This window comes from Pogoniulus pusillus, chromosome 7 (genome assembly GCF_015220805.1).
Source record: "Pogoniulus pusillus isolate bPogPus1 chromosome 7, bPogPus1.pri, whole genome shotgun sequence".
In the NCBI taxonomy this organism is placed as follows: Eukaryota; Metazoa; Chordata; class Aves; order Piciformes; family Lybiidae; genus Pogoniulus; species Pogoniulus pusillus.
The window spans coordinates 32,678,130-32,703,607 of record NC_087270.1 but is presented as its reverse complement, the minus strand read 5'-3'; the positions used below and the strand labels follow the sequence as shown (position 1 = coordinate 32,703,607).

The window sequence follows — 25,478 nt, the reverse complement described above, 5'->3', positions numbered from 1 at the left end:
AATTAAATAGCATTATCTACATTAGCCAGTAGTCCAGACCCACAGAAATGTCTGTGTCTTTGTAGATCTGGCTTCTTGTACCAGTCTTCTCGAAGCCAATGCTTTTTCTGTTCCAAGATACACACATTTCCTCACAAAATATAATGCTTTTTTTTATAAGTGTGAAAAGAGATGTTTGATCCTTTAACCCTAAATCTATTTTTTGACATACACTCACTCCTTTCCCCTTTTGCTTGGCCTTAGCAACAGGAAAGATGAAGGGATCTTTTCCACAATAAAAAAGTACACAGATTTCCTGAATGTCATTTGTTCTGTATTCCTTTTTGTCTTGGAGAGTAAAGACTATCACTACCAGAACTCCATCATTTGGAGTCTTGTTCCGTTCCAAGGGGGATCATGTAACAGTTTCTCTTTATACTGAGTCTTTTCAGAATAATTTAGGGGAAAAGGAGAAAGAAATGATTGGTGGGGGGGGGGGGGGGGGAGGAGGAGTGCTACAACTATAGCCAGCTCAAACAATTCTTTGCCTTCTGGCAGCAAATAGTTTTTATATTGCATCCTCTGATTTGACTTACTAGCTGTTTCAAGGTCCTGGCAAGTGCCATAGCAGCTTTTTAAGATTGCTGTTTCTCAGTGCTGGGTTTTGGGGATTTGGGGACTTTTGGTTATTATTTTATTCCACTGTTTACTTTATTTCTAAATTGTAGCCTCCATTTCCTTTAACTTTTCCCCTGTGTTATCACATGAGGGAGAGTTAACAGATCTATCATCTGTCCAGTTTTGAATTTTCTAGTGCTTATTTTTGCATAATATGGTAGAAGATAATAGGCATAAAACAAGACATATTTTTACCATTTAAGGAAAATGAGGAAAAAAATTAAATGTATTAATAAATTACTCACGGAGTTGACTAGTGAAGTGAGAAAGTTTTTATATGATTTGAGATTGCCCTTAAGAGTCAGATTTAAATGTGGCTATAAAGTGCTGTGGCATGATTTTGTAATACTAAATATTAGGAAGATGATATGGCATGGCAAGTGAACTTACAGGTAATAAGAGGGAAGTAATGTCTGTGGGACAAAATAGCTGGTGAAGGGCCTGGAACACAAACCCTATGAAGAGAGGGTGAGGGAGCTGGGGTTGCTTATCCTGGAGGAGGCTCACTGCTGTCTACAACTACCTGAAAGGAAGCTGCAGCCAGGTGAGAGTTGGTCTCTTCTCCCAGACAACCAGCAACAGAACAAGGGGACACAGTCTCAAGTTGTGCCGGGGGAAATATTGGCTGGATGTTAGGAGGAAGTTCTTGGCAGAGAGAGTGATTGGCATTGGAATGGGCTGCCCAGGGAGGTGGTGGAGTCACCATCCCTGGAGGTGTTGAAGAAAATCCTGGATGAGGCACTTAGTGCCATGGTCTAGTTGACTGGCTAGGGCTGGGTGCTAGGTTGGACTGGATGACCTTGGAGGTCTCTTCCAACCTGATTGATTCTATGATTCTATGACTGTAAATTAAATAGTAGAAATGAGAGGAACTGGGCATTCCTGAGGATAGATCTTTGAAATGATCTGTTCATGACAAAGAGTAGTTAAAATGGGTAGGGAATACTAGGAGTGAAGTAGAAAAATATTCTGCGGTATGAAAATGTGGAGCATCCTATCTGTAATTATAGTCACTTGCATGATAAAGTATTACTAAAGTCATAAAATATTTAGAAAAGGGAGCAAAGTTGCTTAGGAGCATAGAGCATAGGTTAGGCAGAGTCTAGCTATTTCATGACTAGTGAGGAGCAGGTGAATAAGAAATAGTTACTGCTTTTCACAGTACAAGAGGTAGGGTCACCAATGAAATTATTGTGTATCATTTCATTAAATTAAGAAACTGATTTCTACAGGATGTTGTGGAGACCGAGATATAAATGTGGTCAGAAAGGGATCAGACAAATTCAGGAAAGCTAATTTAATCAGTGATTATTAGACATGATAGTCTGGAGAGTCAATGGAGAGAGAACAGCACCTCCAAAGTATGACTCATGCCGTCCTAGGAGAAATAACTTAGATCAGCTTGCTGAATCGCAATCTGGATGTGATGGTGTCTCTGTTGGCCTACATGACTATCTTAGTGCAGGCACCAAAATTCAAGAGCACTAAAGTCAAGTGATTTCAATCCCATTGTAGATGATATATTCACGTACTAGAATATTGTGACATATTTTTGCAACTGGAAAAGCTGTGGATGCAACTAAATGGCACTGGTTATAACACAGGGATCTTTTTCTGTCTGTCATCCAAAATAGTTTTGTTCTTTCTGAGCAGCAGGTTAATTTGTATACTTCATTGCACAAGTCTAAGATGTATGAAAGAGATTGTATCATTCTCAAAGTCACTTCCAGCATCTGGAAACATGACAGAGAACAACAACTTATTTTTTATCATAAATGTTTTCTCCTTCTCGTTTTCCAGCGGAGTGAAATAATCATGAGGTAATGCCAAGGAAGGCAGTGTCTGATGTTTCTAGCTTTCCAGATTCCATAGATCTAAATAGTTCTGGTTAGCTGTCAGTGAGTTGTAGCTGCTTAGTATCATGGTTAAGGATAAAATTATTTCATCCACTGCTGCCTCCTGTCACCTAGGAGCAGAATTACTGTAGAAGGCACAGCCATGTGAATGCTGTCCAGGCAGTTCATCCTTGCTTGTTATCTCCCAACAATTCTTCCTTGACTTGAAGACATGTCCTGATCAACCCTGGCAAGACCCTCAAGGTTGCCTCAAGTGCAGCTCTGCTTTGACCTGAAACTGTCTTTCTGTAGTTACTTTATCTGTCCAGCACTTAGGTAGTTGAGTTCCATGAGCCTCAACTGTTTCCTTGGATAGTTCAGCAACAGACAGCCCTAAGTTAGGAAAAAACATCCTGCCCCATGAGAATTTGAGTTATTTGTCATGCTTTCCAGGGTTCATAGCCTGTAATAGTGTCTTTTTCTTGTTAAAGCAGTTTTCCCAAGAGATCCTAACCTACCAGAGGGTAGGCAGTGAACGAGAGCAAAATTTTATTTTCCTAGACAGTGTAATGGAAATACAGACTGATATTTTAGTTTTGCAGTTTTGAGACCTTTGAAGAGATTTCTGAGTCAGCTTATCTATGTTTAGCAAGCACTATTAATTGTTTTATCCTGGTGAATGATAAACTCAAGGAATTCAGACAGCATTTTTAGTGAATTTCATAATCATAATAATGTAGATGTATAGTTTTAATTTGTGAGGGTTTTCATGTTTTTATCTCCCACTGCTTTTTTTTCCCCCCTGTTTTGTTGTAATGTTACTGCCTTTCCCAGAGCCTTTCCTTTATAACATTTTCCCATGTGCTTTGGTGAAGGAATTCACATGCACCTAAATCTATATAAAAAATGCTGCTAGCTTTTTTTCCTTTTTTTTTCCCCCCATCTTTTTCTGTCATCACCAAAAAGATAACTCTCAAACTGTCCTGGAAAAAATCTCAGCATTTAAAAAAATAACCTGAAAATAAAACATCACTTAAAAGTGGAAAAAAAAACCAAAACAACTGACACCTATAGGCTGTATCTTGTGTGTTGTCCTTTGCAGGTTGGGATACTGAAGTTCTCATGGATGACACAGTACAACAAACATGCAACTGATTGTATAGATTGCCTCTGTTACAGACTGTTCTCTCAGTATAGATTTTCTTTTTCCTGGCCATGGTAAATACTACTGAAATTTAGATTCTGTCTTTCTCTTAGTTTTTGGCCATCTTTTATTATTTCACCAAAAAAAGTACATATGCACACATGTAGATTCATCTGATCAAGGATATCAGTTTTATTAGCACAGCCATGGTAACCAGTTGTTACAAAAATATATGCCAGTAGAGCTCTCATTGAAAAACAGTTGGAAGCAATTGTTCCAATTATTTTTAATGTATGAAAGTACAAAATTGTTCAGTCCTTTAGGATGAGAGTCTTTCTATGTCTTCCCAGTTCCCCTATGGCTTATCTTTTCAACAGAAAGACCATATGCTGTGATTAGTATTTGGGACTTAGCAAAAGTTGTGTGTTTTACCTTGCCATCTCTCAGAACTATACAGCTGTACTATGTAAATCACACTGAATCTAGAAGATGTTCACACTGAATCTAGAAGATGTAGCTAAAAGCTTTCAGTTACTACTTAACTAAGGTTTTCTGGTTTGTGTTTGTAATTTATTTTTCTGTTATGAGGGACATACACAAGGATTAGAAGTTTGCCATTACAGTCATGCAATAATAATGAGGTTCCTGTACTGGGGACATAGAGTCTCCTCAGAGGCAGCCAGCTTTCTTCTTGCGTTGTCCTTTTTGCTCATTTTGCAGTTTCTATCAATATTAATCTCAGAGTGCATTCTTTTTTTTCCCTTCCCACTCAATATGTAACCTTGCTAGGAGCTGTGTCATCTGTAAAACTACTTAGATTTTTCCAGAAAGAAAGGTTTGCAAGACTCTATATTATGCGTCAGTGGCGTTACTCGCGTGCGCTAATTAACGAGGAAATAATTGTTATCTGCTTTACTGCTTTTTGATGATGGATTTGCCTGTGTAACAGAGACACTCTGTACTGAAAAACTCAAGTTCTCAATCTGCATTAAAGACATTCCTGCATTTTTAATTAATTGTGTACTTTATGGCAGAAGTTGGATTGGAAGCTCTGGAATATGACACTCGTAAAGAAGGAAGCACAATGAATATTCCTATAGTCCAGGTATAGGCTGGATGTTAGGGGGAAGTTCATCAGAGAGAGAGTGATTTCCCATTGGAATGGGCTGCCCAGGGAGGTGGTGGAGGCACCGTCCCTGGAGGTCTTCAAGAAAAGACTGGATAAGGCACTTAGTGCCATGGTCAAGTTGACTGGATAGGTCTGGGTGCTAGGTTGGCCTGGATGATCTTGGAGGTCTCTTCCAACCTGGTTGATTCTATGATTCTAAGTTAAGTCCTGGTGGACCATTTCAGTTTCACATTTTGCAGCCTTGACTTTTTTGCTCCAGTGTCCATCAAGGGTACTAGTCAAGACCAAATAATAAGTTGGAGATGAAGTATGATTTAGACCTCTTGTGCATTATTGTGTAAAATAGTAAGGGGGACAGTGTTTATGACAGGCACAAAGAGGTGAGCTTAGCAGCTCTGCATTAGGCACCGTTAACATGACACTTCACTCTATGTGTGCTAGTTTGCTAGTTGTGTGTGTACTAGCATGAATGGATGGGAAGGCAGGCAGCTTGTTAACACAGTGCAGCACACCAGCACCAGCATGTGCCTCCTCTCTGCTTCACTAGGCAGTGTCAGAGGCTAAGAAGTTCCTGATCTGTGGTGGATACATCCTTACATCCTTATCCTGTGGTCTCTAGATTAACTATATTGAGTAATCAAGCAGGAACGTCTACCCCAGATAGTCAGAAAATCATGGGTCAGGGTCCCAAAGATGGTGGAACTTAAAATACCAGGGACTATTGATAATTCACTGTGCATGTTGCATCTGTTTGTATTACCATTTTTTTAGCCATAGAAGTTGCTTCAAGCTTGACCTTATACCACTGAGGGCAAAAAAATTGTTTTGTGTTTTTAAAGCACTGAGGAAAGACAAGCAAGTAGCTGGCTCCAGGAGATAAGAATTCAAAGGAAATCATCCTACAGCTGCCTGATGAACCATGAGTCTTTGCAGGACCATGATGTCCCCTTTCTTAACATTTGTCCTTTACAAGTGAGATTCCTTCCCTGCAGCCCTCATGTCACAGGCCTTGTTAAGCTGGACCAGAGATACCTTATTTTCTGGTCAACCTTCATGTGCACAGCAAAGCTATGCTCCTAGCATCAGTGGGGAGCAAGGGAAAGTAGATCTTTTTCACAGACTCCAGAGGCAGAGCCTATAGATACAAGGTCAATGAATTAATTTAGGTGAGCAGGATTTCTCTGTGATGGCTTTTTTCTGTTGCCAGCACTTAACTGTTTTGTTAGATTGAAAGGTGTTTGAGACATACACATGGAGCTAGCATAAACTAACATGAGGACCAGCTGAGACACATTCTGAGTAGACAACTGAGCTGAGCTGAGTAGCTAAGACATATAGCTGGATACACATAAAAGTATCTTGTCCTCTCTTGCTGTGAAATGGTTACCAACCTGTCTGCTTTGAACTAGACTCAAGGAACTGAAGTACTTCAATTAAGCCATCAAACTGCTCTTGACTAAAATAACTGTGTTTCCTAAAACCCATACAAATCTAGTGGCATGGAAAAATTTTGCATCTCATAGCAGTGCAATGAAGGAACTTTTGTTTGAAAATTCTACCTTAAGAAAATATTTTGAAGTTTTCTTTGTGTTTTTTTTTTTGATAATCAATGTGAGAGCTGGTCAAATGTTAAGTACATTTTTCCTGTTCAAGCTGTTTACGTGATTCATTTGCTCACTTGATTGTATGAGTAATCTTTTTGACCACTCCTTGATGTCCAGCTCAGAAGTGTAAAGCCATTGATTTCATTCTGCAGAATTATGATTCATCTTCTCAGTAATGTATTTCCTCTGCATTTAATCATGCTGCATCTGAAGCAGTCACAAGGGATGGTTCTGACGATACATTTGTAATGAATTTGGGGTGAGCATTGCACCAGTGGACCGCTAGCCGCAATGATGTAAGCACTTTAGTTTTTACTTGAAAGGTTTTTAGTAAAATAAAAAGCTGTAATCTGCTTTCCTGCTAACCACTTCTGTTAATGTCTGTGATAATATAGTCATGTGGCTTTTAGTAATGTAGTTGTTTAGCACACAGGTCAAAATCATCAGTTGAAATCAGCTTATTCAGAGCCATCTTAGATGAGTATGCAAGAGCGATCTAAGTCCAGAGTCTTTCATACAGAAATTCAGTGGAATAAAGAGATTCAAAGTGTGTCTGTATATATTAGCTTATATTTATTTATAGACCATATATTGATATCCCTGAGCTTTACTCCATCCCTTGTCAGTCATAATTGTCATCAAAGAACACAGGAGCATCAGTAAGATAAAAAAAGAGACCCTATCACTGCTTTGTGTTGGGACACCTGAAAGTATCTAGGCACTGATCTTCCTGCTGTTAATCCCAGCAGAGATCAGAGGAGGGCCATACAGTGCTCACCATACTTGCTTCTCCCTCTGAGTCCAGAGCAATGAGATAGTGTCTTGCACTGTTGGACATGGCTGCTAGAGAGTCTCTGCTGATTAAAGAGAGAGATGGATATTAGAAGACCAAAGTTTAATGTAGCATTTAGATGGACCAAGTGAAATCTCTTACAAAAGAATATTTAATAATAAAAAATACTCTTTCTATTCTTTGAGGCTAAGAACTATCTTTGTTCGGCTAAGAACTACACTAAGGCAAAATCAGAGTACCACGGGGCTGTAATTAAATAATCTTGAGCAGCTTAATTTCTGCAGTTGAGCTACTTAAAGCTATACTGGTTTAGGAACACATGGAATAGTTCTGAAAGAACTGCCTGTATTTCATACACCAGCATACTGTATTTACAATGTCATTACTCAGACCTAAGTAGAGATTGTGATACATCAGAATAACAGTCAACTTGACAAATCTACATGCTTCCTAGTGAGATCAGGAATAGCAAGGTGGGATTTTTCTTGCTTCACTTGAAGCACTTAGAAATCCAGTTTCAGTTCCAAGCGAGTTTACAAGACTGTGTCTACCAGTAGCAGAAAGAGACACTTGTAGAAGGTGATTCATTCTGTCTTAAAATAAGCATGCATGTATTCATCTTGCCTCTTTTGGATATCTCTCTCTGCATGGGGTGAATCATTCTGAAATTTCTGGCCATCTTCATTGACTGCAGAAGGACTAAAAACAGATGACTTTTTAAACAGCTAAAGTTTGATACGATTAATCCACTTTTGCAGACAAGTAGGACAGTATTAAGAGACATGATAAACAATATGGATATGAGTGAAGAGTGAAGTCTGTGACATTAATTAAAGGCCAATGATTTATGAGTCAGAGATGTAGTCCCAAAAAGGCATGTGATGGACTCAAAGTCAAATTAAAATGAGGCTGGATGGTGAGCAGTAAAAGTAGCTGTTGGTGAGCATGCCAGTTTGGAGAATTTGGTTTCACACAAGTCAAACGTAAGAGTACAGTAAAATTTCAAACATAAGAGTACAGTAAAATTTCAAACTTAAAGCAAGCTGGTAGCAAATAAAAATACCTGCTGCAATACAAGTGGAGAGAATGTATATATTCCATTTTTATAAGCAGTTACCATGGAGTGAAAGAATGTTGATTTTAAAACAAACAAAAATAGGGAAAAAAAAGGGAGTTGCATATATGTAAAAGTAGTAAAGACAATGGGTAAAGTTTAAAACACTTTACACCCAAGCCTGAACCATCAGTAACATTTATCTCAAAGAGAAGCAGAATTTTAGCAGTATCTACCAATGGACAAAATTTCAGGCGGAGGAAATGTTCATATAGTTTGGCATTATAAAACTAAATGGGTATTTGCAGTCTAGGGAAGTGTTGTCCCGTGGTTCCAGAAGACTGGAACCATGCCTTGTCAGCGCTTCCTCCAAAGAGAAATGTTTGATCAATTATGCCAGAAGTAGAATATTGTATAATGGACTAATCTCTGCAATATCTAAAGTTATATAAGCTGCTCTTATGAAAGGCAAGGCTGGGGAAGTGATCATCAGTGCTGACATGTAACTTGTTCCGCTGGCTACTCTGAACAGGTGATACCCAGGAGGCTACAGTTTCTCTGTTAACATATGAAGGCCTCTCATAAGAGGAAAAAAGGGACTTTTGGAAATCCTGTTCTAGAATAAAACCCCAGGTAAAGCAATAAAAGACTGTTGTACTGGTTTAAGGTATATAGCAAACTTGTCACAGCAATCAGGGCTCTGATAGTGGAGCATTCTGGAAAATCAAGTGATCAGAGTGACATTCAGCATATGAATTATTACAGTAGATAATTCTGCATACATTTTAAGATGATTATCTACAAGAATAAAATCGAAATGAAGAAAAGACATAGTTTACCCTGCAAAAATGAGACGTCTTCCTCACTTCACACCTTGTTTTTACTTACCAGAGTTGATAGAATCTGAGCCAAAATGAAACTATGGCAACAGATACACTTATGTGTTTGACACTCAGCATTAACAAGCATATTGTTCTCCTCAGAAGTTAATCACTAAATTCCCTAGAGCTTATAGGTCACCAAATTCTGTCGAAATACTGGAGAGGTGGGTATGAAAAAAAAAAGAAGAAGAAAATTCAAACAAGTTAGAGTTGCAGTATGCAGCTAATGCAAATAATGGAGGTAAAGAAACAGTTTTTTTTCTTAAGGACCACTTATCATGCAAAGTCTGGGAAATCTGAGCACTTGGGGCTTGGTGAACAATGCAGTAAAGTCTGTGCGTTATGCAATGTACCTCTTCCTGTGTCAACTTGTAAAGGAGGAAAGCCAGCTATGGCATGTTGTAAGCAGTTTCCCAATCCAAATGAGAAGAGGGGGCTGAAATGAGATGCTGCAATATACTTCAGACTACTGCAGGTTAGTTTATACTGAAGCTGCTGGCTTCAGCATCAAGCTTTGTGATCCACAAGGGTGTATCAGCAGTGGACCTACTGGTGTTGCCCTTGATTTTCATGTTGAAAATGTAGATCACTCCCTTTTTTTTCTATTACAGACACAACTGAAAACAAATCCACACATGTAAGTCCATTTTTTCCCTTCCTAGTCAGATAGAGGAAAAAAAAAGCCCTACATACCAGTTGTTATGTTAGAGCATCCTCCTGCACAGCTTTTTTACCCTTTCAAATGTTTTTTTTATTGCTTGAATCTAATTGAATATCCATCTCATTTCAAATAAAATACAAAAATACATCTCTCTTCTTTTGCTTAAACCTCTTCTCTCCATTTAGTATTCAATTCAGTTGGATAATTGCATTCCTTAATGTCATTACTCCTCCTTTTTTCTCCATTACTTTTACATGGAGAGATTGCAGGCACGAATCTGATCTTTGGTAAAGTAATCTGTAATCACTGGATTTATTCCAGTTTTTGTTGCATTGTAATACAAATCAGAATCTAGCCTGTTTGTTTCAGCTGTGGATTGAAGTTTTTGCTATCAGCAGCACAGTATAACTGTTTCTAAATTGAGTATGGCGTTGCACAAACACACATGCATTCTTATGTTTTGCTGGTGGAATTCCCATTGTTCTGGGGCAAAAAACAGAAGTTTGATTAAAAACTGAGAACAGGGCCTTAATTTTTGTGTGAAGTAAAGTGCTGGTAGTTTAGGGTGGGGTTTTCTTCTTAGTAGGGGGAACATATTCCTGGGATTGCTGGTGGGTCATACACCAATATGAAAATGTACTAACTCTACATCTATTTCTCCCAAAATTCCTACTGAAAGGATGTGCTTTGTTCTTGAGCCACAGAACCACACAAATTGGCAGGGACATGCCAAAGACTGTGTAGTGCAAGACTCAGAGCAAAGTCAGCTAGAGTAGGTCCACAGGGATCAGAATTACCTAGCCCCATTTGGCTTTCATTGTATCTGATATTCTCTACCCTGGTGTTTCTGCCAGTGCCAGAGTGATGCTTCTTGCCTGACTTCTCATCTTTCATATAACACCCTCACCCCCCATATTGAAAAGCCACAGTGAGGTCTCCCTGGAGGCTTCTTTACTTCAGGCTATATGTAGATGAGCATTTGAGGTTATAAGACACAGGAAAGGGCCTAGCCCTGAATTTCTTTTTCCAAAGTGTGAGGTTCCTGCAGACGTTTAGAATGATGCCTGGAGTTCAGGGCTAACACTTTCTTTGCAGGAGCTGGAAGCAGATAAAATAATTCTTTATTCCAATCAATTTTTTGGACAAAAATTGCAGATGCAAAGCCAGAATTTGAGGTTATAAGATACAGGAAAGGACCTCACCCTGTTTTTCATTGCCATTGGAACAGGCTACCCAGGGAGGTGGTGGAGTTGCTGTCTGTGGAAATGTTCAAGAAAAGTCTGGCTGAGGCACTTAGTGCCGTGGTCTAGATTGGATAGGGCTGGGTGATAGGTTGGACTGGATGATGTTGGAGGTGTCTTTGAACGTGGTTGATTCTATGATCCTAAGCAACCAGTCTTTCCTCATAGGACAAGTGTTCCAGCCCTATGGTAATTTTTGCTGTCCTTTCTTTGGTCCTGTTCCATGTCTTTCTTGTGCAGAGATCTCCAGAGCTAGACATAGTACTCCAGATGGGATCTCACCAGAGCAGAGGGAAAAGAATCACCTCCCTCAACCTGCTGTTCTTTCGATACAGCCCAGGATACAGGGTGGTCAGCTCATGTCAATTTTTTTGTCTAGCAGTACCTGAAAGTCCTTCTCCATGGGGTTGCTCTCAATCCTTTCATTCACCAGTCTCTGTTGGTACTGGGAATAGCTTCAGCCAAATGCAGGACCTCACAGTTGGCCCTGTTGAACTTCATCAGGTTTGCATGGGCCCACATTTCAAGCCTGTCAACATCCCTTTGGAGGGCATCTCTTCTCTGAAGAGCCTCACTCCTCTGTTTGGTGTCATCTGCTGTTGAAGAACTGCTGTTGGACAAGGTCATTTTAGTTGTAGCTTTTGTTCATGGTTTGGATGGGAAAATTCCTCTTCTTTTCCACGCATGCTGTTCCCTTTGTACGTACTTCCATGAGTACATGGAAGTATGAGATCATTGAGGGGTTTGCGTGTAAAAGACAGGCTTCAGCTCCAGCTCCAGCTCTCTTATTCTGAAGAAAGAGACACCTGTGCCTCTATGCTGATATTAGCAGAGAAAAGACAGCGTTAGAAGTAGCCCAAGGAGAAAACAGCAATAGTAGGAGTTGTCAGAATTTAAGAGTTATTACCAGCACACAGCTGGAAATTTGATAAACAGCCTGCTTAAAAATAACACAAAAAATATTCTGATATTGGAGATTATAGACATAATTCTCTGCTTTCCCCATCATTTAATTGCTTGGAGACTTGTGAGTCTGAACATACATGCATGTTGGAGCCTATACAGCGATTAAGGTACTGTTTACAGATCTGTCAAACATTGCAAAGGTACCCACCACAGTTGCCTGCTCACTGCCTGGATTTCACATGCACCATGTTGCTGTGAAAGTTTGTGGACTGGGAGTGGGCAAAGGGGGTGGGGATGAACCACAGCTTTCCTTCCAACCTAATGAATGCCCGCCAGCACAGCTGAGCTGGCAGAGCGTTGTCAATTGCTTCTGGCATGGTCCACACAACTCATTCCCGTGTCTCAGAGCCAGGGAAGGACAAGAAAAATGTGCACCACTCAAGGGAACTCATTTAATGCACAGAACTCATGAGGCTGCAGAAATGCTGGTTGACTACTCCCTTCAACTCATTCAGGTTTACCAGGAAAACAAATGTGAACAAGGCAGATGTCACTTGAGCCAAAAGATACTTAAGTTTACTAAGTCCTCTTCAGTTAGATGCCTGTGCTTAGGGACATGAGGCAAATCTCTCTGCACTCTTGCTGTGGATACCAAGTTAGGTGGCACTTCTGCCCTGTTTCCCCCTAACTGTTCCACAGAATCACTGAGTTTGGAGGCATCCTCCAGAGATGCTAAAGTCCGGCCATCTGCTGAAGCAGGATCAGCTAGAGGTGATTGCTTAGAGCTGTGTCCGGGTGGATTTTTTTCATCACAAATACGACATCTTTGGCAGCATTCAGTTTGCTCTTCCTTAGGAACAACCAAAGATATTTGTTTGTAGCACACTGAGCACTCGTTGAGGAAGCCAAAGGGGAATGGAGAGGAGGGGAAAGAGGAAGCAGCTAGGAATAGAGCTGTGTTAGCAACAATTTGGGGATATTTTGAAAGCGTTTAACAGCAAACAAGTTCCCATACGTCATGTTTTGCTGTTGAACTTTAACTTTTTTCCCCCCTTCCTTAGGTCTTTAATAAAATTTTTGCTTTTGAACTCATGTTAAGGCTGGCAAACCAAGTGGGAGAGACAGACCTGAAAAACCTGTGCAGGAACTGCTGTAAAATAGTCCAAGAAAAAGAACCCTTACCATTGGCCAGGAGGTTTGGATAGTGGTTGTGTGGAGAGTGGAGGTCTTTTCAAACAGGATAAGCATGTGACAGCATTGCAGGAAAGATATCAAACAGAAGGTATAAACAGGGGAAAAGTGTTATGAAAACAGGTATGATCTTAAAACTGGAGGAACTGTCTTCCTCTGCCTGCATGTGACTTAATGCCCATTATCGCTGAAGCTCCCAGTAAATTGCATAAAGTCAGTTTGCTAAGCCATGCTGCTGAGTCATTTTAGAGTAACTTCCAGCTGCTGCTGCATCCCTTTCCTACTTCTTTGTCTAGCTGGCATGGTCCTATTGAGGTCTAGTGGTGCAAAGATCAGGCAGATACATCCCTAGGTTGTCCCTGCCTGCTGCTGAAAGAGCCCAGACTGCATCAGGTTGCAGATCAGTTTGATAAAATTCCATCTTTTAAATATGACCCTCCTATGGACTGGTAAAAGCAGCAATTAAGGTGTTACTTAATGAAGTGCTGGACTACCACTGTACCAGGCATTTCTGAAAAGCTTGTTTCTCTGAGTAGCCAACAGCCTCTTCATAGCATTTCACCCAAGAGAATATGTTTGTAAACTCAGCCTTTATTGCTGTTGCTACTTGTGGCACAACATTAGACTTCTAGTGTTTTTCTTGATCTCTAATTTGAATTGTGCTGCCCTTGCTAATATTAATAAGCACTCTCCTGCCAGAGCAATCTAATTGGGAACAGATGTGACACCTTTACTGATGTTAAGTGCCACCCACGTACCTGGTTCCTTGTTTATCATGAATCTCTTCCCCATGGTGGTTTACAGTTGAAGAACGTTACTTTTTTTGTTTAAGCTTTTATTGTTATTCTTTTCCTTTCATGATTTTTGACAATCAGAAAGCACCACAGCAGATGAATAATAGTCCTTAGATTGTCACATTGCATGGCTGGAAGCATGGGATTTGGAAGCAAATTTATGCTTTCAAAGAATAAAATTTACTAAACAAAGAAATGCTTGCATAGTGACCTTTCCTCCTCTTGAAAACTTTGTGATTGTGCAGCTGTTCTCTCCTGTCTTTTCCTAATGCATATTCATGGATTTTTGCAAGGAAAAAAATTGTACTTGGAAAACTGTGATTTTAAGTTAATTAAAAATAGTTTTCATTTTAGAAAATTAAATGTGTTGGCAGTGACATACTCATTGCTAATGGGCAATTGTACTTTTTCAATAATAATGGGAGATTCAGTGAAACTCTAGAAGATGTTAGAATGTGATTAACTAGATAATCCATGTATTTGAGTATTTATTCCCAAAACCAGAAATGTGAGTTTATATTTTTTAATTATATGAGACTCTTGAGCTTTCTTGCAGATTGTAATTCAATTCTATAAGAAAAGAGCTTTAAAATGAGAAGAAAGAATGAGTACCTCTAATTACAGGAAGGCATTGTGACTGTCTGGGTCATCTTGTTCAGTCCCCTCATCTCACAAGCTGATAGCTTATGCACTGTATTCTGATGGAGCAGCAAATTATAGAATCAGAATCACAGAATGGTCCAGGCTGGAAGGAACCTCCAAAGGTCATCTAGTCCAACCTTGCTGCTGCAGTCGGCAGGGACGTCCTCAGCTAGATCAGGCTGCCCAGAGCTCTGTAGAGCCTCACCTTGAATTCATCTCCAGGGATGGGGTCCCAACCACCTCCCTGGGCAACCTGTTCCAAAGTTCTGCCACCCTCATAGTAAAGAATCTGTTTCTACCATCCAATCTAAATCTGCTTTTCTGTAGTTTGAAACCCTTGCCCCTTGTCCTATCACCACAGGCCTTTGTAAAAATATGAGTACAGAACTCAACAGTCCCAGATTGCTCCCTCCTTAAATACTGGTTTTGTTCTGTGGGAAAAAAAATGGTTTCTGAAAGTGTTTATCAAATGCCATTTGTAGTTTTCATTTTCTAGAAGATATTATATAGTGAGGTATATCAGGGATGTTTGGAAAGTGTTTGGTGCTTGCTGGACAGTCAATGTCAGAACAAGCAGCTGGCCAAAACGAGGGGCCTGTGTCACAGAGACAGAAAACTGGTGTCTTGTTTCTCCAAATCTGATGACAGAATATGTTTCCCCAGTTCTTTATTTGTGTATTCTTAGATACATGCAGAATCACTTCTTTTTCTACAGTTTTTACATCCACTCTACTGAAAACAACATAGCCAACTTTGAAAGATGGTGCTGAGATTCACAGTTCTGTTTCCACCTCTGTGTAGTGCCAGGTCTAAGGGCTGTAAAACTAACATCATAAATAGATAAGAGTGGGTTTTTTTTTACAGAAAGTGTGTTACTCAAAACCATCCCTTTTTTGCCCATTGAAAATGCTCTTTTTCACGTCTAAGTGTCATTGAGTTAAATACTAATGGGGATAAGAATCCAAGGGAAAAGAGTCAAGTCAAAGTACACTTGGCTAAATTAAGAGAGATAGAAGATGCCTTATGAATCTACCTGAGGTAGTTTCTATAATTGCTGAGAGTCTTTAAGGGCCCTTTGGGTCCTAGACAAAGCACCTTATGGCTGCAAAGTGCAACACAGTTTAAAGGTGGAATGACAGGAAAAAAGAGGAAATGAACAGGCCCCTTAAAGATTAAAACAAATAAACCAGTCTGCTGTTTCACATAAAAGCCACCTGAACTGGAGCTAGAGATACACTGCACTGCCTTAGTTTACTTCAGTCTCCATGGGATTGTACCAACTTAGGTCAGTGTTATACATGAGAAGTCAAAGAATAAAAAGATAAGGCTGGGGCAATTGTTCTAAATGCTATAAATTACAAACCTGTTGTTTAGTCAAAATGGCCAATTTCTGGACATCTCTGTGTACAATTAGGACTGTGGCAATTGGTGGAAAGGTCAAACTCTCCCATAGTAGAATCATAGAATTGTTTCAGTTTAAGATCATCAAGTCCAACGATTATCTAACTCTACCTAGTCTGGTGTGCCAAACCATGCTAGCCACCACATTACACATTTTTTGAACACTTTCAGGGATGGTGATTTTACCACCCCCATAGGAAGCCAATTCCAATGTTTGATAACCCTTTCAGTGAAGAAGTTTTTTCTGATACCTAATTTAAACTTCTCTGTGTGCAACTTGAGAACATTTGCTCTCACCCTATTTCTTGTTACTAGGGAGAAGAGACCAATACCCACTTCTACAACCTCCTTTCAGGTAGTTGTAGAGAACAATAAAGTCTCCCCTGAGCTTCATTTCTCTAGAATGAACAAGCCTAGTTCCCTCAGCTGCTCTTCCTAAGACTCTTTTACCAGACCCTTCACCAGCTTCTCTGTCCTTCTCTAGACCACTCCAGCACATCTTGTCTTTCTTGCAGTGAGAGCCTGAAATTTGTGCTGAGTTTACCAAAAATATGTGGATGGGACCTTGACAAACCTTCAAAGTAAGTTTAGAGCATGCGGTGTGCTGCCTCTGATTAACACCTGGGTAACTCCTTGCAGCAGGTTCTTGTAGTTCAGAGGAGATGCAGGGCCTCCAGCAAGAAAGTACAGCAGAGAGTTGTGGTCAGTGGCTCAACGACCCAGCAGAGACCAGTGAGAAGTGACATCCCTCAAGGGTTGTTCCTGGGACCAGTGCTGTTTAACATATTTGTCAGAGATACAGACAGTGGGATTGAGGTGCAGCCCCAGGGAGTGTGTGGATGACACCAAGCTGTGTGGTCCAGTTGGCATGCTGAAGAAAAGGGATGCTATCCAGAGGAACTTGGGAACTTGGGCCCAAACCAGTCTTGTGAAGTCCAGCAAGGCCAAGTGCAAGTTCCTGCACCCCAGTCAGGGCAATCCCAACCACAGATATTGGCTGGGCAAGGAGTGGGTCAAGAAGAGGTGACAGTTGATGAAAAACTCAACGAGAGCAAACAATGTGCACTTATAGCCTAGAAGGGAAACTAGATTGTATTATGGACTGCATCAAAAGAAGCATGACCAGCAGGAGGTGATTCTGCCAGGCAACCAGCAAAAGAACAAGAGGACAAATTCTCAAGTTGTACCAGGAAAGGTACAGGCTGGATGTTAGGAGGAAGTTCTTCACAAGAGAGAGTGATTTGCCGTTGGAATGGGCTGCCCAGGGAGGTGATGGAGGCATCATCCCTGGAAGTGTTGAAGAAAAGCCTGGGTGAGGCACTTAGTGCCATGGTCTAGTTGATTGGACAGGGCTGGGTGCTAGGTTGGACTGGATGATCTTGGAGGTCTCTTCCAACCTGGTTGATTCAATGATTATCCCCCCTGTGCTGTGTACTCTTGTGAGACCTCACTTGGAGTACTGCATCCAGTTCTGGTGCCTCAACAAAAGAAGGATGATAAACTGCTGGAGTGGGTCCAGAAGAGAGCCACAAAGATGATCGGAGGCCTGGGACTGTGGGAGGGGATGAGAACAAACTGGAAAGAACCATGGCCAAAAGGGAGCGGGGTCATGAGGTGTTCAGGAAGATAGCCAGTGCCACTAATAGTATGACAATATGTTGACCATACACAAAGCAGGAGAAATGCTTCATTTTGCTTTCTTGAAGGAAGATCCCATAAAGGAAGTTACATGTTGATTCACTGGAAAAAAACAAAGTACATCCTTCTGAGGAGAAAAAAAATTCACCTGCAAAACAGGAGATGCCAAAAGCAATGGAGAAATGTCGGGAATGGGTGGTGACATGGACTAGAAATCAGTGCATTCAGTGACATGCTGTAGTTAAAGACAGATGCTGTTCTGGAAGATATAAATGGAAATGCTAAGCTAGGCTCAGGAAAGAAATTATTCACTGCTTTGCAGTGCTGTGCAGGACAAGTTAAGTACTGTCTGTCATCTGATTAAAAAAAAAACAACTGAAAGACATCTGTCATGAAGCAAACTGTAGTAGCATTGGAAAAAGTTAAAGAACAGCATTTCTCAAAAGTTCTCTCAAAGGCTGTCTTTGGTAGCACACCAAGGGACCTCTCTCACCTGGAGACCAGTGCCAAGTGGCGTCCCTCAGGAGTCTCTGCTGGGACCAGTGCTGGTTAACATCTTTGTCAGTGATATGGACAGAGGAATCAGTGCACCCTCAGCAAGTCTGCAGATGACACCAAGCTGTGTGGCACAGTCGACTTGCTAGAGGGCAGGGATGCCATCCAGAGGGACCTGGACAGGCTGGAGACGTGGGCCCAGGCCAACCTCATGATGTTCAACAAGGCCAAGTGTGAGGTTCTGCACCTGGGTTGGCGCAATCCCAAGCACAGGCTGGGTGGGGAATGGCTGAGAGCAGCCCTGAGGAAAAGGACCTGGGGGTCTGGGCTGATGAAAGCTCAACATGAGCTGGCAGTGTGCACATGCAGCCCAGACAGCAGCTGTGTGCTGGGCTGCAGCAAGAGAAGTGTGGCCAGCAGGGCAAGAGAGGGGATTCTGCCCCTTTACTTTGCTGTTGTCAGACCCCACCTGCAGTACTGTGTGCAGTTCTGGAGCTCTCAGTGCAAAAAGGACATGGAACTGTTGGAGCGAGTCCACAGCAGGGCCATGAAGATGCTGAGAGGGCTGGAACAGCTCTGCTATGAGGACAGGCTACAGGAGTTGGGGCTCTTCAGCCTGAAGAAGAGAAGGCTTCAAGGAGACCTTACAGTAGCCTTCCAGTACCTGAAGGGGCCTACAGAAAGGCTGGGGAGGGAATATTTACAAGGTCTTGTACTGACAGGACAAGGAGTAATGGGTTTAAACTGGAAGAGGGGAGATTCAAACTGGATGTTAGGAAGTTCTTTCCAGTAAGGGTGGTGAGACACTGGAATGGGTTGCCTAGGGAGGTTGTTGATGCTTCCTCCCTGGAGCTGTTTAAGGCCAGGTTGGATGAGGCCTTGAGCAACCTATTCTAGTGAGAGGTGTCCCTGCCTATGGCTGGGGGTTGAAACTGAATGATCCTTGAGGTCCCTTCTAACCTAAACCATTCTATGATTCTATGAAATGCCTCAAAGGGCCAACATGAGCACTGAAATGACTGTGCTTGTCACACATGCATATTTTGTGTGTCTGTATGGTTTATGTTTAATATGTATTCCAGATGTGCATAGTGCAGTGGATATCTCCAGAGTTAACCTATATTTCTTCTAACTCCATATTAAATATAAACAATCTATTGTGTATCAACTATGCAACTCTTAAGTGTATATACTAAAGTGTGTACATATATGTGTGTATATAACAGTTGCATTTATTTTTGCATTTTGGTTTCCATCACTTTTTGAGATACATCATGTGAACTCTTGCACTGCTTGTTCCAAGCAGATCATCTAGTGATGTATGTTGCAAGCCTGTCTATGCACAGCCTTGTGTGGAATAGCTGTTAACAGGGTGTCATATCAGAAGAGATTTTCAGGACAAAGATAAAGAAGGATTTTGTTGACATCCCTGAATCTGTGAATAAAAAATAAAGTTAAGTTCAAGGTAAAAGGGAAATTATCTTTTTCAGCCTTTACATTATAAAGAAAAGCTAGGAATTACCTGATTTGAAGGCAGATGAACACTCTGTCTCCGGGCCTGAAGACTCCACCATTTTCATCCTCTGATATTCAAACGTAGCTTAGATTTCTGTCTACTAGTGAGGCTGAGAAGTTGCGTTTGACTAAAAGCACAAAACAAGTGATAGGTTGAAGCTTTGTTGCTAATTCCAGTTTTAAATGTTCGCAGCAACTTGGCTAATTGTGTTCATTTATTTCTTCTTAAGGCAGAATGGGGAAACAGAATAGCAAGCTTGCCCCTGAGGTGATGGAGGATCTGGTGAAGAGTACGGAGTTCAATGAACATGAGCTAAAACAGTGGTACAAAGGATTTCTAAAGGACTGTCCAAGTGGTAGACTGAACCTCGAGGAGTTTCAGCAGCTCTACGTAAAAGTAAGTTATTTATTATGTTCCTTTTATTTAACTGTACAAAAGATTGTAAAGCAAACATATGATCAAGAGCTGCAAGTCATCTAAAATAAGAAATTCCTTTGCAAGGAAAAGCCATAGGAAAAGCAAGGAGATAAATGTGAAATGCTACCCTCATCACACCAGTGACTCATATAGCCACAGTGACCAGAACCAAAAGTTTAGAATAAAGCTGTGATTTATCCACAAGAAATATATCCTCAGCACACTGTAATTTGTGGACCTTTTTCACCTTCAGAGTGGTTGTAGTCCTGTTCAGTTAACATCAGTGCACCCCTGCAGTGCCACTGGAATGTAAATGGTGTGATTGCTGGACCTGTTCATATGAAAGACTGTCCTTTAGATTTCAAAAAAAAGTAGTGAAGTTTCATGACAGTATGTGCTGTAGATAAATTATGCACTGTGCACAAAGGATTTCTTTCTCCAAATCTTAACTGTTGCATTTTATTTTATTCCCTTACTCTTTGCCCTCCTGAGACAGAAACCAAAAACTAGGCTGTTTGGTTCATTTTCTTCTTCTTTGTCATTATTTTATCAAGATCAGTGTAGTCTTTTCCTTATATTTGTTATGAATTTATTCTGTAACAGGAAGAGCATGGGGGCAGCATAAGAAGTGTATTCATATTCCAAAGATAATTCTGTTTTAATTCAGAATCGAGTGTCTGTTGTCTAAAGGTCAGAGACTTCAAAGTAGTTTTAATTAGGAAAAATACTGAATGGTGATGATCAACAGTAGGATCAGAACATTCATAAATGCAATGTGAGTCTGAATAAAAACAAAAGCCTTTCAAATGTAAGTAGTTAATACTGAACACACTGAAAATTTCTGCAAGCAAATGGGACTGTCTCTTCCCTTAAGTGCATGCTGCAGTCTTTCCCTAAATTTCTTCAGCCTCGAACCAGATCGCTCGGAAAATTACTACCTAACCCCTTTTTCCTTCTAATGAATGATCTAACAAAACCTGCCAACTCCACCTTCCATAAATAAGCTTCTGTCTTCATATTTTAATACTTATGACTCAAGATGTTGCCTCGCAATCCTTTTTGAAAGGAATGACAAACTTTGTAATAACTGTTATTTTCAGATGAAAGAATTTTTACTGCCTCAGGTTTTGCGCTTGTTAGCGACTGCTATGTTGCAGATCCATTTTAAGCAGTACTCGGTGTACATCCAGCAAAATCAGGCATCTAATAACTTCTCCTACATATTCTGTGGAAAGTGAAATATGGGTTCCTAATAAAGCATGTCAGCTGTTTCACTCCTTAGAAATAATTATTTTCTTTCTGGCAAATCAAAGTAAAAACTTTTTTGTGTGTGCTGTGAGGAAAGGTATCTTCCAAAAAAAAAAATCCCTTGAAAATGTTAGGACTGACTTCATTCAAAGAAATATTTCACAGTATTCACAGTATCACCAAGGCTGGAAGAGACCTCACAGATCATCAAGTCCAACCCTTTACCACAGAGCTCAAGGCTAGACCATGGCACCAAGTGCCACATCCAATCCTGCCTTGAACAGCCCCAGGGACGGCGACTCCACCACCTCCCCGGGCAGCCCATTCCAGTGTCCAATGACTCTCTCAGTGAAGAACTTTCTCCTCACCTCCAGCCTAAATCTCCCCTGGCACAGCCTGAGGCTGTGTCCTCTCGTTCTGGTGCTGGCCACCTGAGAGAAGAGAGCAACCTCCTTCTGGCCACAACCACCCCTCAGGTAGTTGTAGACAGCAATGAGGTCACCCCTGAGCCTCCTCTTCTCCAGGCTAAACAATCCCAGCTCCCTCAGCCTCTCCTCGTAGGGCTTTGAAGTGTTCACAGATACTTTTACCCTGGAATGATGGACTAGATGATTCTTGCAACATGGTATTCTGTGCATCTGTGAAAACATTAAAAAAGAAAGTAGTAATGAAGGAATATCAGAGAGTAAATTTATTATTATGTTTACAGAAATGGTAGTGCAAAAGATAACTTAAAGAATGCAGCAGTATTTTGCTTTCAGAATTTGGAGACAGCTACAATATCTGGCTTTTAGTTTTATGGCCTCATATATTTTTAGCTATGCACATAAAATGAGATTGTCTCCCTCCTTTTTGTAGTTCTGGGGTTTGAGATTGCTCTGGAATGCTACTGTCATATATTTAGTCCAGTTTATTGTCATCCTATGTATAATATTTACACACAGAGCAAAATACTAATTTTGCAGAAGAGAAATACGATTAACTGCAGTAAATCCAGAGCTTTGCTTCTCCTTCTATCACAGAAATGCTTGTAAAATCATGACCCTGGGCTCTCTGAGGAGCTAACTGTCTGAGTGTTGGCTGTGGTGGTGACTTCTGAGTAGGACATTCTGTCCACCCCAGCTGCTGGCTGCAGACAAAACTCCCGATACAAAATTTGATCTTTCCAGGAGAAGCCACCAGCAGGAGACTCAAATCATTATGATTACATTTACAGCATTTCAATTCCTTTAATGCATATTCAGGGTGAAAATGCATGCAGCATGTATTGATTAGTAATTCCTCTGTATGAACTTAAGAGTTGGGAGAGATGACATGGTTTGAACCGGAGGTTATTGAAGATTTCCATGAATTAGTATATTAGAAAAGAAATGCATGACATAGTTTCAGTTCAAATGTACATTTTCTTAATATGACACTGGTTTTTAGTTTCTGAAAGTTGTGTATATGTATATAGTTGTTATGTATATTAACTGAAGAGTATTGGTCACCTAAGATGCAAAGAAAGCTTTTGTATAACATATCCTCAGCTTAAACAGCAAAAATGTTTCAGGTTTTATCAGGAGCAATATTTGGAGGTAAATTTCCTGATTATCTCCATTTCTCTCCCATCATAATTACAGTGGTGTGCACAATCTTGGGGCACAGAAACTGCTTTTTTTTTTATGCTAGCATTACACCTAATGTGCTGCTGTATCTAATGCATGCTAATAGGCTAAAGTAAAACATCCAGAACATGTGTGATATGAATGTCAGGTCCACATAACAGCTCTTCCAGTGTATCCATTTGTGTCCACTGTACTGTGCTGTTTAGTGATGTAGATGAAGACTATATTGACTAAAGGGAGAATTACTCTAGCTTGGCTTGGAAGCCTTTGCTATTGAAGTTTCCATTATGAATACAAATCATACAGTGCTTAAAATAAATAGCAGTTATACAAAGAGGACTCTGCAGAAAGAAAAAAAAACAATGTACAGCACTTTCAGTGGAGTTATCTTTAATAATGTTTAGTCAAGAGCACCTCTGTTAAATAAGCAGCTAATAGGCAGAATATATACTTCATACTGTTGCATATTTAGCATTGTTTGCAGTCTATCAAGCTCATTAAAAATTTTGCTAGGTTTTTGGGTGGATAGATTCTTTCTGGAATCCAGAGTCTGTGGTGAGATATTAGGGCTCAGGTTTCCCTTTATGATACTGAATGATGTGAATGCTTCAGTAGTTTCCCAAGTCATTTATTTAAGGATTGTTCACACAGAGTAAATCCTGAGCCACAATGAGACCTTAAATGCTGAAACACCAGCTTAGCTTGTCCTGACAGTCTGAACAGAGCATGGGATGGATAGGATTTGTGGATACCGTTCTAGGGAAGCTGCAACTCAAGTCAGCAACATATTTACATGTTTGCAGCAGTATGTTGTAAACAAACCTGCCAGTGCAAACCCACAAGATAAGGCTCAGAATGGGGATTTTTATGAAACTCTGCATTTCTCCAGGGTGTGTGCACCTGGTTTTATATGGGTTTGCATCTTTCAAGCCTCTCCTGCATCTAGGATGTTAGAAGTCAAAGTAGAATAGAGTGACTTGAGTCCTTTTTGTCTCTTAAGTAGCAAGAGTAATGTGAATGTTTTATCTTTACCACAGTGGTTTAAGTACTCATCAAGCCGCAGGAAACTCTGAATCAATTATCAGGTCCCTGTAAAGAGTTTGAATCTGCACTGCTCACCCTCTCATTGCTTCACCTGTGATGAGATATGCCCTTCTGGGCTGCTAGCAATATTCCAGTTAACTTTTTTTTTCTGCAGGAAGCAGTGAAGTGTTCAAGAAAAGCCTGTCTGAGGCACTTAATGCCATGGTCTAGTTGACTGGATAGGGCTGGGTGCTAGGTTGGACTGGATGATCTTAGAGGTCTCTTCCAACCTGGTTGATTCTACGATTCTATGATTGAACAGGATAGAACCTACAGTTTCTATCTTCAGATGGAATATCCTAACCATTAAGTTTAACCCTTGCTTGCTTTCTTCATTTTCCTTTTCTCTATCCTAAAAAGTCCTTAATTTTTGTATGTTACATCAAACATCATCAGCATTGTGGGCAGAGAGCTGAAAGAAGTTTTTTTTAATGACACAAAAGTGTCATTAAAACAGAATACACCAGTAAAACACTGTAGACTGTTGCTATCACTCTGTAGGGTTTCCTGTGGTCTAGAGGGCTAAACACTTTTCCTTCAGCTCTTTTGAGTCACTGGGTTTAGACGAATGTGCCCTACAGTGTATAAGTGTGCATAATCAGTGCTAATGTTCACGGGAATTATGCATGTTTATTAAGTGGAAAATAGGCTTCTGCATTGTGATACTTGTTGGAACTGGGTCACTGAACATGAGGAGCCTATTCTCTGGATTAGTATCAGAAACAAGCACCAAGGGTCCTTTAACTGGAAGGTAGGGTTAAGAGCAACCATGATAAGATGCTGACATTAAGTAAAGCCATTTACTTTGTGAATTTATTGCACATCTATCATTTAGCTATGTTTTGGAGTTTTATAAATAATGTTTAAATGGAGAATAAAATAGCAATGCTATTGGATTAATTACAGTCACGTGGCTTGTCATAGTTTTGGCTTCTATCTCACATTTCCTGCTTGAAGGGGATTGATTTCTAGTCCCTCATTTTAATATGTGTAGAACAAAAGAATCTCAGAAATCTTTTGAAATTTAAATGGATGTATTTGCAGCCTCTTTTCCTCTATCCAGATTTTCAAGACAGACTAGCATCTTTCTAAAGATGGCACAGACCTCCTCAAAATGTTAGGTTAGAGCTGCATTTCAGCCTTTTGGTGGCTGTGAAAAAGTGGGATTCCAGAACAGCACAGCTGTGTTTACAGATGTGCCTAACAGAGATGCAATTGCCCTAGCAGAAACTGATTTGCCTAAGATCTGCTCTTCTAACTGGAAGAACTGTGCTGGTTTTATGAATGTGTTTTGGCCAGTTAAGTTCTCCTTACAGAAGTAATTTTTAGGTGTGTTAGGTATATTATATCTAATATAATTGATGTATTTTAGGATATTTTATATCAATCCTATCTTGCTATAGAATGACAGCATGTTTTGAAAGCATGCAGATTATAAAGAATATGGATGTATTTGCCTAGACAATGACTGTAGCCCATGCTATGGCTACCTTGTAAAAGATCACATCTGGAGCAGTAGCAGTCTTCCTGGAGAATATACA

General features: G+C 40.3%; 1 protein-coding gene across 3 annotated transcripts in view; it reads left to right on the top strand.

The window, feature by feature from the left end:
* Positions 1-25,478, top strand: part of VSNL1 (visinin like 1) — a 96,327-nt gene that overhangs the window by 24,081 nt on the left and 46,768 nt on the right. For 2 of the 3 annotated variants that reach the window (XM_064146422.1, XM_064146419.1), the window contains exon 2: positions 19,812-19,978. In XM_064146422.1, coding sequence (XP_064002492.1) covers positions 19,817-19,978 — 162 coding nt within the window. In that variant the 5' untranslated portion in view covers positions 19,812-19,816. The remainder of the gene's footprint in view (positions 1-19,811; positions 19,979-25,478) is intronic. The other variant, XM_064146420.1, reaches the window with a different exon arrangement.